The 16,271-nt window shown below is 38.5% G+C and overlaps 1 protein-coding gene across 1 annotated transcript in view; it reads left to right on the top strand.

Moving 5' to 3' along the window:
- LOC126471446 (structural maintenance of chromosomes protein 4-like) overlaps positions 1-15,746 on the top strand; it is a 252,910-nt gene extending 237,164 nt beyond the window's left edge. The window contains exons 18-21 of the mRNA XM_050099628.1: positions 1,926-2,108; positions 2,272-2,504; positions 8,369-8,552; positions 14,019-15,746. Coding sequence (XP_049955585.1) covers positions 1,926-2,108; positions 2,272-2,504; positions 8,369-8,552; positions 14,019-14,690 — 1,272 coding nt within the window. The 3' untranslated portion in view covers positions 14,691-15,746. The remainder of the gene's footprint in view (positions 1-1,925; positions 2,109-2,271; positions 2,505-8,368; positions 8,553-14,018) is intronic.
- Positions 15,747-16,271: the final 525 nt, after the last annotated feature.

The raw sequence follows: 16,271 nt of genomic DNA, 5'->3' as shown, positions 1-16,271 counted from the left end.
CTGACCCTACTGAGAGTGTTCAGAGAAAGACAAATAACCTCCTGAAGAAAAGTTCTTTGTCACAGGAGACTATCAAGAGTCTTAATTCTTACTGTGCTGTACCACTTGGATTATATGGCCTCCCTAAGGTCCATAAAGAGGCTGTCTCGTTCAGGCCTATTGTTCCTAATATTGGTGCTCCAACATATCGTGTAGCCAAACATCTTGATAGTGTGTTGAGCCCACTACTAGGTAGGTGTGAACACCACATTAAAAACTGTGCAGATTTCTTACGTGGATTGCAGGGATTGCGTTTGAGTGACTGATATTTTAGTCAGTTTTGATGTAGTTTCTCTTTCCACTCGCGTCCTCTCTCTGATTCATTACAGCTAATTCAGATTAAGTTTGGTATAGAGTTAACAAATTTGTTTCGACGTGTGCTGACTTCCACTTACTTTTTATTCAATGGTCAGTACTACGAACAGACTGATGGAGTTGCAATGGGAAACCCGTTGTCACCTATTGTGGCCAATTTGTTTATGGAGAACTTTGAGGAACGTGCATTGGAGTCAGCGACCTTGAAACCTGCGTGTTTTTTCAGATATGTAGAAGATACTTTTGTTGTTTGGCCTCACCGTAGTGAGAATTTAAATAGGTTTTTGGGACACCTGAATTCAATCCACCCGAATATTCAGTTCACTATGGAGGTGGAAAAGAATGGATGTCTTCCCTTCCGTGATGTGTTGGTCAAAAGGAAGACTGGTGGTACATTGCGACATTCTGTTTATAGAAAGCCCACTCACACTGACTTGTGTCTGCGAGCTGATAGTTGTCACCATCCAGCTCAGCGTGATGGAGTACTTTGTACCTTCGTTCACAGGGCCCACGTTATCTCATACCCTGAAAGTTTGGCAGCTGAGATATCACATCTTGAAGTCACCTTTCGTCAGAATGGTTATAGTGAGAGGCAGATCAAACGTGCGTTGCGCTATCAGCCTTCTGTGCAACGGGTGAGTGACAATAGTAACGAAGTGGCACCTAAGTCTACGGCCTTTTTGCCTTACGCAGGAAGCATTTCCATCAGGATTGGCCGTATTTCGCGGAAATATGATGCAAAATGTGTTTTTCGACCACCTTCTAAGATTAAGGCCCTGTTGGCATCTGTAAAAGATGATCTTGGTTTGCGTAAGGCTGGTGTCTATCGTATTCCTTGCAGTTGTGGCATGTCATATATTGGTCAGACAATCAGGACTGTGGAAAACCGGTGTATTGAACATAAGCGTCACACACGCTTAAAACAGCCGAGCAAATCCGCTATTGCAGAAAATTGCCTTGACACCGGTCATCCTATGGAATACAACAACACAGAGATTCTGGCTTGCACGTCCAGCTATTGGGATAGTATTATCAAGGAAGCAGTTGAAATCAAACTATCAAGCAACCTTATTAACAGAGATGGTGGATTTTGTTTAAATGCTGCTTGGAATCCAGCTCTGTCTCTCATCAAAAAACAGAGGGACAGAATTACTGCTACCTCACCTGTTGATTAATAGTCACCATCGATATTTCTGATGTTTGTTATCTTTGTTTGTGTTGACACTTGTTCTGTGTTGGGTATCTTCCTTGTTTCTCCTCTGTGAACCGAGGTACTAAATTTACTTGCACATTTCTTCCTCCCTGCATTTGTGCCTTTGAGAATGGCAGGGTGTGCTCCTGTCGAAATATCGGCAGTGGTCGACAACGTCACCCGGCAGCAAACCTGTAAGTTACTTGAACATTCAATTCGCCGGGAAAAGTTAAGGTCTCTCACATTTGTATACTGCTCACTCATATTGCATTAACTCTTATATGCAGTAATGTCCATTGGCATGCTGGTTTGACAAAACACATTTACAGTGTCAGAAAATATGGAAAGTGTTTTTATACATTGCCTTTGTTATTTTCAGATGAAGTCCTTAAAAATGAACCCAATTCCTGGTGAAACAGTAAACCTTCAGCTTCCTACTTTGACAGATGAGCAAATTGACCAACTCGATGTAAGCCAACTGCAGTATAAGCTTGCTGTATTGGAAGGTACACTACCACAAGAGAAACCCGATTTTGCAATATTAGAGGAGTACATGGCAAAGGTGAGGATAAGTTGCGTTGAATAGTGTGTGTTTGTACATAACCATTGCTTAGAAGCGGTATTCATGCCCTTTCGTTAAATAGTTAAGATTTTTCAGCTTATATGCTCATTTGTGTGATGACTGAACAAATGTTAACACTGTTGCAATGAAATTAACTGTCCAGGAGAGGCTGTTCCTGGAACGTTTTGCAGAGCTTGATGAGGTTAGGCTGTTACAAGAAAAAGCTCTTTTTCTCTATGATGAAGCAAGAAAACAACGCATTCTGGAATTTATGACTGGATACACTATCATAACCAGGAAACTGAAGGAACTGTATCAGATGATAACCCTTGGTGGGGATGCTGAATTTGAGCTTGTTGATTCAATGGATCCCTTCACAGAAGGAATAGTTTTCAGGTAACATTTGTGGTACAGGGTTTCTTAAACTGCTTGTATGTTAAGCACTTTGTACTTCTAACAATATACTTTTCTAATGGGATTATGTTTTACATGTCAGATATGGCGTAGCAGCTGCAGATAAATTTATTGGTTTTTATACTTCCATAAATAAAAAGTTACTGCCTTTTGTATAACAGTAATCGTGCATTTGTAAATGGTCAATCATATTAAATATTCTGCTGTGCTGTTGGTGACTGAATGTCCCAACTATACCTGGAGTTGTTACCATTATTCCTTTCATTATTTATATTCCACCAACATTTTCCATTACTCTAGTTGCTTCTATAATAAAAGTATTGCCAAGTGTACATGGTTCCCAAATAAACTGTGTTTAGGTTGTGAAATGGGGGCTATGTTATTTTCTGTTAAAATAATGAAGAGACCGCACCCAATTGGACTTTTGTAATCTCTCACAAATAATTAATTTGTATGTATTTCCATCTGCTGAATTAAAAACTCGCGATAAAAATGACAAATTAGGTACTGCTTTGGAGATAATGACATTTCATTTTTATAGTCAACATTTTGAGTTTGGGGGAAATTTTGTTTTTGGAGTTGGCACATCTGTCCAATAACAAAACACAAATGCTCTTAAGCTGTTTGTAAGTCATAAACATAGATACTGTTGCTCTGACTGAGTTTCATATAGTTTCTGCTGTAACTGAAGCAGAATTTCTAGTTTTAGAGTACTTTTGTAGTGTAAAATTCATAAAAATGCCACAACAATGTTTAAATAAGATGAATAATTTATGTTACATTCTTGGTGAAATAACATTTTCGTCACAGAAACACAATCTGATGCCTCTTGTGAAAACTGCCTATCAGCATTATTTCAGTATGAAAGTAGGGCACCAGGATAAGTCTTGGGTTCCACATATATGTTGCAACGCATGTTCAGTTACACTGCAAGAATGGCTGAAAAATAAGAAATGATCTATGGCTTTTGCTGTGCCTGTGGTTTGGTTTGAGCCTACAAACCATACAGATGACTGCTTCTTCTGTTTGACTCCACCTATAAAGGCAGGATTGTCTATGAAGAAAAGAACTGTTCAGTACCAGAGTCTTTGATCTGCTAATTGACCTGTTCTGCATTTGGGAAGTTTACCAGTTTCTACTCCACCTGAAAATAGTGTGCTTGAAGTAGGAAATAAAGACAGTGTGTAACAATGAGAAGAAGAACCAGAACCAAGCAAGCCTTCCACATCCTGTGACCCTGATTTTGAGGGAAATGATGATAAAACACACAGACTGAGTCAAGTGGAATTGAGTGATCTCATTAGAGACCCTGAGCTGTCAAAGGAGAAGGTAGAAATTCTTGGGTCTCACCTACAGCAATCGAATTTTCTTGAATGTTATGTCACAGTCTCACAGTACAGAAAAGTCAAATGGAACTGCTTCCCTTTTTGGAGAAGAAAAACAATCTTACTTGATGCGATATTAATGGCTTGATGAAATCTCTGAACTTGAACCAAGATCCAACTGAATGGGGCTTATTCATAGACTCCTTCAAGCTTAGTTTGAAAGCTGTGTTACTTCACAGTGGCAGCCATCTTTCTTCTATTCCTGTTGGTCATGCAGTTCACATGAAGGAAACATGTGCAAATATGACAGCGCTTCTAGCCTAAATCAAAATCGTGAACACAAGTGGAAAATCTGTGGTGACTTAAAAGCATTGCCATACTTTAGGAATGCAACTGGGGTACACAAAACATTGCCACTTCTTATGTATGTGGGACAGTAGGGATAGGAAATCGTATTATGTTAAAGCAGACTAGCCTGCGAGAAATCTTAATCCTAGTGAGAAAAATTTCATACCCAAGCCTCCCATGGACTCAAAAGATGTTATTCTTCCACCCCTGCATATCAAGCTGAGTTGGATGAAAAATTTTGTCAAGGATTACAAGCCAAGGACAGGCATTTAAGAACATAAGAGAAATTTCTGAAATTAAGTGATACAAAAGCTAAAGGAAGGTATTTTCATTGAGCCCGAAGTTTGAGAACCTATAAAGGATCCTGTATTTGACCACGTTTTGGAGGGGAAAGATAAGGAAGCTTGGGAAGCCTTAAAGGGAGTTGTTCGTGGATTTTTAGGCAGCGAGAGATCATAAATATACTCACTTGGTGAGAGTGGTCTTGCGAAAATACCATAACCTTGGATTCAACATGTACCTTAAAATCCATTTTCTCCACTCCCACCTAGACTTTTCCCTTCCTAGTTGTGGAGCTGTCAGTGATGAACATGGAGAAAGATTCCATCAGGATATTTCTGTTATGGAACAAAGATACCAGGGCCATTGTAATGAAGCAATGTTTGTGGATTAATGTAGGTTTTTGTGTAGGGATGTTCTGGAACTCTGTTACAAGAAGCAAGCTAAAATACAATTTCATGCAGCTACCACATGGTTCTCTTTAGACCCAACCATCTGTGAGGTATTCTTCCAGCAATTTAGAACTCTTAAAGTATAACTACCATTTTAAAAAATTCAAATATACTTTCAATGTTGTTAGCACATGTAATTGAACTGTGTCTTTTTCTCTTAATCTGTTAATATGGAATGTATCCACCTAATGTGTATCACAGAAACTAGAGCCAAGGAAAATTTTTCATTCTCACATTAGTTTTACTTGACCCCCCCCCCCCCCCCCTCCCAGTGTTATCTGCCAAAGCTGTTAAATGTAGTTCTCAAAAATTCTCGAGTAATGTTGATTTTTTTTGGGAAGCAGCATGATTCTGTGTTAGTGTGCCGGGCTGTCATGTGGGTGCTGGGTTCAATTTCTGACAGATTCATATTGTTAATGAAAGTGCATGTTCTGCAAGCAGTTCCGTGAAGTGTAAACTACACGAAGATGGGGAAAATAATAGGTGGCTCAAGTCTTGTTCCATTCTTCTTCTGTTTTCCATTCAGTTCTAGTACCTACTTCAATTGAATATAAAATTCACCAAATATATGCTAATTAACGCTCCTGTCATTTTTATAAAAATGGCTGTCTTCTTACTTCTTATTACATATTGAAAACGAAAGTTGTTTCCATTGCAAATATGAATTCTTAATTACTGATCTTTTATGGAAGATGTTTAAATAAAAAAATCTCAAATTAACTTTTTTCCAATCTTTGTGTGTTTTACACTTAACAGAAATACTTACAGACGTTCAAAAATTTGAATCAATTGGGAATCGAACCCAAGTCATGGCTCTTCCCTCCCCCCTGTCCCCCCTCCCCCTCTTTTTGTTGGAGGCAAGTGCACTATCACCGAGCCAATTTCTTTATTGAAAGAAAAAGACCTTAGTTCAGCATATTACAGATGATTGGACAACTGCAAAGACATTTTCTCAAAAACTTTTTAGAGTTGCTGCGAACTGGTGTGGGGGATTGATATTTAAGTTCTCAACTTCACGTACCGTAAATATAAAAAATAAAAACAAAATCAGTTGCTGTGTGGTGTAGTAGTACCAGGTGTTACTATTTTAACAAATTTCCCTGTATGTGCTACTGTCCACAGAAGACTTCATTTAACAGTGCAAAGTTCGATATTAAAGTACGCAGTTTTGTTCACTTTAGAATGCCAATACAATACAACCCTGCTTTTACTTTCCAGGAATTGTTTTCCTGCTGTTCACAACTTTAATACTTTTGTCAAATTTCCTATGCTCACAATGTTAATTTACACCCTTTTTGCATTAACATATTTTTAACTTTTATATTATTTATGCTTCATGAGACATTTGTGGGGAAAAACATAAAATGACACTGACATGATGTTGACTTTTAAGTTACACTGTTAACTTTCTTTAGTGCTGGGTGCAGAATTAGAACTGATAAGTCAAAACAATTTGTGACACTACTGCTTTATCTTCTGCTGCTGCCAAGCTCTACTTGGCTTGGTGGCTGACAGGAGTAACTGTTTCAATAGAAGCCTGAAGGTGGACTTGGCTTGGTGGCTGACAGGAGTAACTGTTTCAATAGAAGCCTGAAGGTGGTGTGCCTTCAGACAAACATTCATTTGTCTTGTCACTGCCAAACTGTTTTCAGTACTATGTGCTATACAAAATAGTAGTATGTCGACATCATAATAGTCATATTGTTTCAGTGATAACTTCACCTTGTGTTGATCCTATGCACAGTATTTGTAACTAATTATATAGCTTTGTTCATCATTTGTGTATGCAGTGAACACAGTGTCATCTACTAGCTAAAGTTGACTACGTTGGGTGTGCTAGCAAAGCTGGCACTACAGACCAGGGTGATGCTATATCAATTGATGCTGCTATTCCCATCAACCGCTGTACTGAAACAGAGACTGTGTTTTGGAAAATGAAAGTAAGTTTGCCAATTTAAAAAGGTGAAATTGCTCGTCACTCTAAATAACGCGATGATCGAAGAAATTACAAAGAACCGGTTTCAGGCAGAACGCACTTCAGTCATCCCTGTGAACAGCACAATATTCAAAAAGGTATTGAAGTTCATAAATATGCTTCAAACAGAGGACTTCTCCACATTTTACGAGTGGATAGGTTCAAGAAACAGTGTAATGTAGTGTACAAAACTGTATGTGATAAGGATACAGTGTAAACATAAAATCTGTTATTGAATGGTGGAGTGGTAGATTACAAAACTTCTAAAGCAGTTTAAACGGAAGGACATTTTCAACATAGAAGAAACTAGTTTCCTTTTAAGCATCCTTCCAAATTAAACACTTCATCTATAGAGGTGAAAATTGCCATGGAGGGAAACAAAGTAAAGTTTGCCTTACAGTAAAACTAGGTACAAATGCTGACAACTCTGAAAAAATTACTATTTTTGGCTGCTGAGTAAAAAGCACATTGTCATAAAAATGTAAAAACATTGCCTACGAACAACAGTGCAAAAAAAGTGTGGATGACATGAGAATTATTTGAAAAGCAGATTTGTTTGCCTTGGTGCGAGAATAGGAACAAATTGTCTTGTTGGTGGACCGTTGCCCTGCACATTCGAAAAATATAAGTATAATGTGCAGTCAGTCTCACCAAACTGCGCAAGCAAAGTACAGCCCTTCGGTTTGGGTATTATCCATGCTGCTTCCAGAACATACCACAAGAAAGCCGTTGAGCAGAAGCAATTAACTGTGGAGGCTGGGAAAGGCCCAGCCTTCCTTCAAGTGTCAATTTTAGATGCTTTGAACTATATTGCCAGGATATAGACAGAGGTGAAGGTGTCCATCTCAAACTACTTTCAGATAGCTGGATTCATTCAAGCATACCAAGGAAATGAATCTGACATACCAGATCTGAGTAAGGGTGATAACACAGAAAATTTACTTGCTTCGTCACAGGAAAAGCTGCAGTTGGAGCATCCAGTGAAAGATTTCGTACACATTGATGACAACATTGTCACTGTTTGAAAGTTTGTGTGTGTGTGTGTGTGTGTGTGTGTGTGTGTGTGTGTGTGTGTGTGTTGAAGATACAAAATTATTTGGCGATAGAATTGTTTTTCTTTTTAATGCTGTACATTGTTAAAACTGTTTCATGATCGACTACAGACAATGAAATTACACTGCTCCTTCCAAATGAACTAGTGAAGTTGGAGTATTTACACTAGTTTTCTCATAGTTCCCAGTGTTTGGTCTGTCAATTTCCACCTTGTGTTGTTACCCAGTTTCTAGTAGATGCTTAAATATTTTTGTTCTTACTTACTGCGTACTTCTTTCCCAGTTTGCAGTACAATGTATAAAAAGCTGCTAGATGTCGATATTTGCAACTGGGAAGAATTTAGTGAGAATAAAACTCAACACACTACACAAGAAATGTATTCAAAGTTTTGACAGTTATTTATCTTTATCATAGTGTTCGGCCACCACAGAAGTCATGGAAGAACATATCAAATTTATCAGGTGGTGAGAAAACACTGTCATCACTTGCACTGATATTTGCTCTGCACTTTTACAAACCTTCTCCATTGTTTGTTATGGATGAAATTGATGCAGCATTGGACTTCAAAAATGTGTCAATTGTGGGTAATTACATTAAGGTAAGCTTGCATTTGTTGTTGTTAATCTATTGTGAAGACACTTACCATATGAAATATATTGTAGATGATATATCGAAACAGATAGTTTCAATCATGAAAATTTTCATTATTTCATCCATAATGCACTTAAAAAACAAAAAAAAGTTCAGCCCCTAGTTAATCCAGAAACACTTTCTTTTTCATTGGTCAAGCATTTTGTCAACTAAGTTTGTTTTTTAAAAACATGGTATTAACAGATGGAATTTGTTTTCATTTACTTCTAGAATTGCATTTGCATAATGCAGATGTAATAGGTTTTTGGAAACCAGCAGTGAGATGAGGTGGTTTTGAGTTACACATGAAGTACTGATGGCAATTAAAATATTAAAAGATGTAATGCACATTTATGCATTATCTATATCTGTTCCACAATGTAGGTGCAATGCTCTTCATGGTATGATAGTATATTGTGCGTGTTCAATGCATGCAGGAATAGATTATTTTATCATCATTCAGTAGAGGCAAATTTGCTTACTATTTCATCAGAGTTTAGAAATATACAAATGTTTCCATTAAAAATCTTAAGGCAATATATTCTTCGAATGTGTGTTGAGTAAAAATTTGTATTTCATTACAATGAACATTAAAACACACTATAATTTCTACGAGTTGAAAATATCATGAATAGCTTTGGAATATTCAATAATGATAGGTTTTGGCAGATTATCTAAAACAGTCTTACAGGAAATACCTTTTTATCATAGGAGTTGAAATAGGGCAGATATTTAGTACATAATGAAAGAGTAAATGTAGCAACTCATTAGTAAAGGTGCAGAGTCGTTGAAATTTATGTAAAAAATATGGAGAACTTGGTTAGGTTTTTGATGATTACTTCCTCAGAGGTAGGTTTGTGTGTGTGTGTGTGTGTGTGTGTGTGTGTGTGTGTGTGTGTGTGTGTGTGAGGTAGCACAGTGGTTAGCACACTGGACTTGCATTTGGAAGGACAATGGTTCAAAATTGCATCCAGCCTAGGTTTCCCAAGATTTCCATAAATCACTTAAGGCAAATGCCTGGACAGTTCCTTTGAAATTGCATGGCTCATTCCCTTCCACATCCTTCCCTAATCCAAGTGTATGCTCAGTCTCCATTGACCCCGTAGTCAATGGGACATTAAACACTAATCTCCTCCAATGTGGTCTCACGGATAACTAGGCATGGGCAGTGGAAGGTCTGTGGTGGTGCCATCTGCTGGTCGACTCAACATAGGCAGTCATGAACGACCTCAATTTCCAAATCAGTGCGAGGCCAGTAGACAAATCGCTGTGCAGTTACTTTCATGTGGGTTGTGCTCCAGTGGCCATGGTGTAGGAGAGCAAGTATGTGAACTCACAGGAATGGAGGGACAACAGTGACACTGGGGTTATCTGATTCGGTGCTAAGGAGAAGTGTGCCATTGGCAGCTGCCAGCCAGTGATGGAGGAGACAGGACACGTGCCCAACTATCGCACACAAGCTGGACCACATGATGGAGCACAGGATTCTGACAGGTGGCATGGGCTGTGCATTAGGTGGTTACCGGAAGTCAATTCATCATTTTCTGCAAACAGCCATCAATCTGAAAACAGGAAACCTCATATTTGTCAGGTCCTGTGGGAATGTGCAGTAATGTTGCTGCATTTTCATACTGTGCTTTCAATCTGTAGTGACTCTTATACTGATACGCACTCGCAAACAAAGCCCAGTGCTAGAGTCGTTGCGCAGTCCTGTCGGGAAGGTGTGAATGAGGGCCAAAAAGAGCCACAGGTGGCTTACAGTCTGTGATGAGATGGAATTTATGGCCACAGAGGAAGACTTGGAACTTTCACAATGTGTACACAATGGCCAGATCGTCTTGTTCAATTTGAGAATAATTGCATTGTTTGGTTGTCATCTTGTTGGCGCACACAATAGACTGTTCAGAACCATCAGCATTTTTGCGAGCCAAAAGCCCTTCATCTGGTGTAAAAGTATTGAGGCATGGCAATTTGGTGCAGGTGAAGGCTCTGTTGCAGTCCGCTGACTGAACGAAAGGAATATCCATTGTACACAAGTGTTCTGTATTGGAGAGAAATTTTGAATAACTGGAGTTCTTTCAAGTTGCATAGTGGAGATATTTTGACAATCTGTGCCACATGCTCTTCTATAGGTTTGACTCTGCCCTTCGAAGAATGTGGACCAGATATTTAATTTCTGTGCAAAAAAATTTTGACTTTTGCAAATCCTGTTGCAGTTCAGTGAACAGGATACAAAGGTTAGCGAGAGGTTCCTGCTCTGAGGAACCAGTGACAATGACGTCATCAAGGTAGTTTGCTGAACATGGGACATCCTGTGTGAGCTTTTCTAAAAATCTGTGTCTTCAGGGTGCTGGAAAGGCAGGCACATGCATCATTATAATGTGAAGGGAGTGTTAACGACCATAATTCATTTAGAGGCAGAATTGAAACAAAGCTACCAAGTAAACTTCAGAAAACGCACTGCCTTAGCTTCATGAGAATTTCGTTGGTGCATGGATTGCTGTAGCTATCAACTATAAATTGGTGTTAATGATGTACCTAAAATCCCTGCACAATTGAAGTGCCCATGTAGGCTTATGTATAACCGCCAGAGGTGTAGCCCACTGCCTAGAATGACCTGGTTCAATGATGGCCAGGTTTTGGAGCCTGTCTAATTTGTCCTTGGCATCTTGTTCTATGGCAAGAACGAGGCCAAGCATGAAAACACTGGAATGGCTATAGGTTTAAGGGTGATGAGAAACTCGTAGTCCATTGCAGCACTCATTCCAAGCAAAAACATGGCCCAGAGTTGTGGCAGAGCCTTTCAGACGCCTGGACGGAATGAAGTTAATGAAAAGATTCACAGAATCCTGAGTGATAAGTCCATAAACCATGAATGTTTAGAGACCAGAAATGTTTTCAGACATCGCACTGTCGATTGCCAAAAATGTGGTTACCCTTGTGACGTGCTGATACGCAACGTTGGTCATGAACCGGCCACAAAATGGAATGGGGCGGCTCACCATAACCAAATGAATGATGATCTATTAAGGAAAAAGCGGGGCTACGTAAGTGTTGATAAGTTTCAAGATTCAATAACACACTGGCGTTGGTATCGATCTGGAAATGGAATGGTTGGGGACATTTGTGCTCCTTTCTGTGCATTGGTGTAGCAGTACAGACTTATCAAACTCAACAACTGCGACTGAGGACTAGCCGTGCGGATTGCTACAGCAATCAGCTGTCAGGTGGCCTTGTTTGACAACCCGTGCACTGTACCTGCGGATGTGGGCAGCAGTTATGGGCGTGCGCACGGAAACGGTCAGGTCAGAAGGGGAACCTGTGTCGAATGGGGTACCATCAGACAGTGAACAGCATGAACCCTATGAGCTTGATGAGAGTGCCTGTGAATGACGCTTTTGCAGCAGAAACGCACATACTGATGTGATGTCCACTGTGTCCTCGAACTGTTCTGTTGCTGACAAGACACGTCAAATGCTAGTGTTCAGAGCAGAACTTATGATGGCATTACATATCGGAGTGTCTGCATAGGAATGGTTATGATAAGCAAAAATAAATTTGTACCCCCAACTTAAACTGTGGAGGTTGGCCACCCGAGCCCAATGGGACTGGCCCAGTTTCTTTTGTCACTGGTGAAACTCCATATGGGCAGCAATGATGTGGGTTAGCTTAAGATATATGCACTTAGCAGCTGACACTGGGTCATTCAGTGGAGCAAGTTTTCAAAGCAAATGAAATGTTTTGGCCTCAATCCAAGACAAGAAGAAAGACTTTTGCAAAGACGGATCCTCTGCCAGAAACACTGCGAAATGTTGCTGCAAATGACACGCATAAGCTTACCAGTCTAACTTTGCTTCCTGCAATGATGGAAAAGCTGGGGCAGCACTTAAACTTGTGAAAGGGAGGTGTGTAGGTCTGTGGCTCTTTGTGAATTCCTAACCAACTGACAGAGCAAATCTATGTGCTGCTGTTGTCGAGTAAGCTGCTGCTGCTGCTGCTGCTGTAACAACTGAACAAGTGCCGAATCCATCATACTCTAGGAATACTGTATTATCTAAAAGTTTTTCTTGACAGCACCAACACGCAATTATACAATGACGGTGAGCTGAGCACTGGGCTTACACAAGCATAAGAGAACATTAACTAAGAACACATGTCCAGGTTGAGTCAGATAACATTCAATGTTCGTCCTACAGTAACAAGTAACTGCTCAAATCTGTGAATGGAACCTTCACTGTGGACAGCTTCACAAGAGAGTGGGACCGCACTGGCAGTGTGCTCCTGGGAACACCCGTCCAGCAGTGGCACTGCCATCAAGTGAAGCAGGTCTCCCCATATTGCCTTCTTGCTGGTGGCAACTAATATGAATGTTGACATCATGGTGGTCACAGATGTGGGCTCACCACCACCAAAAGCGTCTCTGAATTGTGTGGGAACAATAGGTAGGAAAAGATGTGGTATCACCATCTCGAAAATGTGCCTATTAACTGTTGTCCCCACCATACTCTTTGTTGTCACCTTAATACTTTCGTGTGTCTTGTCAAATGAATTAAATATGAAATAAAACTTGAAACTATAAACTAGATTTACAAGGCAACTGAAGTACCTTTAGACATGGCACAAAAACATGAAGGTATGTGTAGTCTTTCTGAATGTCGGTCAACCCTCTTGCTTTCCAAAGAACTTATAATGCCAGTGCTGCATTTCCTAGAATCCATTCTATTTACAGGGAATGAATGGAATCTAACCAGATAAAACTATGTGCAGGAGGTACTGATAATAAAGATGCAAGAAAAGCTGTGCGACTTGATGTCACAGATGGAAAATTGAAAGTATTTTATGTTTGCTTGAAGCAAATGTTTGCTGTGAATAGTATTATATCAAAATTGTTTGAAAATATTTTAGGAAAAATTGAATGTGAATTCACACAGAACACAAGAACACACAATGATCAACTTAAACATTGTAGCCAGCTAACAAAGTGGTATGAACTTGGGATTAAATGCAGACTTTATAGTGAAAGGTGTGGAATAAGTTAGGTAATCATTGTTGTGACAACCTGTTAATGAACTACAATAATGTGAACTTCTTTTTGCTTTGCACAGGTAGTGAAGTACATCTGGAGACGTAAGTTAATTGAAACGTTTTGAGTCTGTCTCAAAAGAAAGGTTTCCAATGAGAGTTCTTGCAATATTTTATAAAATAAGATACTTTAAAATTACGAATGTGGTCCAGAAATGTTTAAGCAGATATCGGAGATACATAAGCTGTTCCTTTCCGGTTTTATTTGTAGATTGTACTTAATGAAAATCGGTGTGCTTTGATTTTGTGTTACTTTTCATTTGATTTATTATACTCAAAATTTTTATTATGGAACCTGCTTCATTTCAAAGTTGACAAGTCATTATAACTCTTTTTCCATTTTTGTTTACAGAACCGCACCAAGAATTCACAATTCATAGTTATTTCTTTAAGATCAAATATGTTTGAACTTGCTGATCGTCTTGTGGGCATTTTCAAGGTGTTTGATTGTACAAAAAGTATAACAATAAATCCTGATGTCTATGCAATAGAAGCTCCTGTTCGAAGAGAATTGCTGGAGGAGGAAATTGAATATGAAATTGTAGAAAATGAAAATGAGGAAGCAGTGAAAGATGACGATGGATTGCTGGACCTTCCAAACAACAGAAAAGCACTAAAGAGAAGAGTTAAAGTAAAGAGAATTGGAGATAATGGTGATCAACCTTCACTACAAATTGTGCTCCAAACTGCTTTCAGTGCCATGATGAAGGAGCTTGAAAAGAGCTCTCCAGTACTTCCTACCAGACAAGAAATAGAAGAACGAATTCGGAGAAGATCTGGTATTGATGCTGCTTATGATAAAGATGCATATGCTGCATTGATGGAAGAAATGAGGGTCAAGAAGAAGGATCGGAAGAGGGAAGGAACTGGTATTCATAATGGTAAAACAAAAGTAGCCAAAAAAATCTCTTATGCTGATCTAGATCTTCATAACCAAGAAAACCTTATAAAGGATGAAGGCCAGGAGATGAAGACAGAAATTGATGCAGCCAGTCTTAGTGTAAAAGAAGAAATTTCAGACTGACAATTACTGAACGGTACGACACCACACTCAACAGTACACTTCCGGTTGTAATAACTTCCATTCCCTTGGTGCACTTTCCTTTCATTTTATAATGCAGTACAAGTAAAAATTCGTTAAGATTGTGAACCTCTCTTTATTTTATTATGTTGTACATAACACATTTTTATTAATTATGTATGGTTTACAACTTGCAGTACTTGAAGTATGGTGCTTGTACGTTCTTCTGTTTCAAATATTTCACTATATGTGATGGGACTGATAAACTAATTCAAAGACAAACTTTGAATCACAAAAAGATGTGCACTAGTACAAATTACGTTTGGACTTGAAGTTGTAGCTTTGACTATCTGCCATGATCATTAAGATCTCATGGGTGTGACACCAAAAATTGATAGCTGTCACTGTTGATGTAAGTGATAACTTGTCCTCTTTCAACACTCCATAAAAAACTGTACATTTTTTGGTAATGATCACTAGTTGGAATGAGAACATAGAAACTGTATAACCTAGAATCCAGTGTGCAATGAAAGTAGAAAATTAGCTATTACTCATATATAAAATATATGGAATACACACAGAAATCAAGTAGTTTTCAAAGCAGTTTGTAATGTAGTGACACTGCTTTTTATTAAAGAAGGTAATAAATGCTCTTTTTGTGATCTCGGTGAAAAATTGATGTCCTTGTTAGATTAAATATTCATCTAAGATTAATTTTGATGTGCTTCACTTTAAAAACAACTTTACAGTGTTACAGCTATCACTGTTGATGTAAGTGGTAACATGTCCTCTTTTTAACACTCCAGGAAAAACTGAATTTTTATGCTCATCATCACTAGATGGAATGAAAACAAACTGTATTACCTTAGATTCAAGCATGCAATGAAAGTAGAAAATTAGTTATTATTGGTATATAAAATTTGTGGAATTGACGCTGATAAAATGTAGTTTCAAAAGCAGTTTTTAATGTAGTAAGACTGTTTTTGTTAAACTAAATAATAAATGCTGTCTGTGTAAAAAAAATTGATGTCTTTATATTAAATATTCAATGAAAATGCATTTTGATATGTTTTACTTTAAAAACAACTTTACACTTACTGTAGTGCATGTGTACATTTTACATATGCTTGTATAACTTCACGCACGTGTTGAGTGAGACCCAGATCGAACCTGTACTGAGAATTAATGACCGTTGTTCTTGTACATGGACTAACTTGAGTGAGGGGCATAGGTGGGTTTCCATGCTCATTTAGGCAAATGCCAGGATGGTCCCTAATCTCTTGACTTGGAAAAGGTGATATACAAACAAATACAAATACATACGTATTCAGAGCACACCTGAATAACCTCTCTCAGAGAATTGTGATACGAAATAATAATATAAAAATGAATTTGTGATATTAGGAAGGAGAGCCCCTAATGACAGTATAACCATTAGGAAAGATAATGGTAACTGAGTTGGATTATTCTGAGAACAGCCAAATTGAAGCAAAGAAATTCAGTTCAATCCATACATGGCTGTGTTTATTATTACTATTATTGTTGTTGTTGTTATTATTGTTTAGTGTCTATACCATTAAGTTA

This window comes from Schistocerca serialis, chromosome 3, assembly GCF_023864345.2.
Source record: "Schistocerca serialis cubense isolate TAMUIC-IGC-003099 chromosome 3, iqSchSeri2.2, whole genome shotgun sequence".
Taxonomy (NCBI): Eukaryota; Metazoa; Arthropoda; class Insecta; order Orthoptera; family Acrididae; genus Schistocerca; species Schistocerca serialis.
Note: the sequence above shows the minus strand (reverse complement) of the source record. Positions and strands in the feature narration are given on the sequence as shown.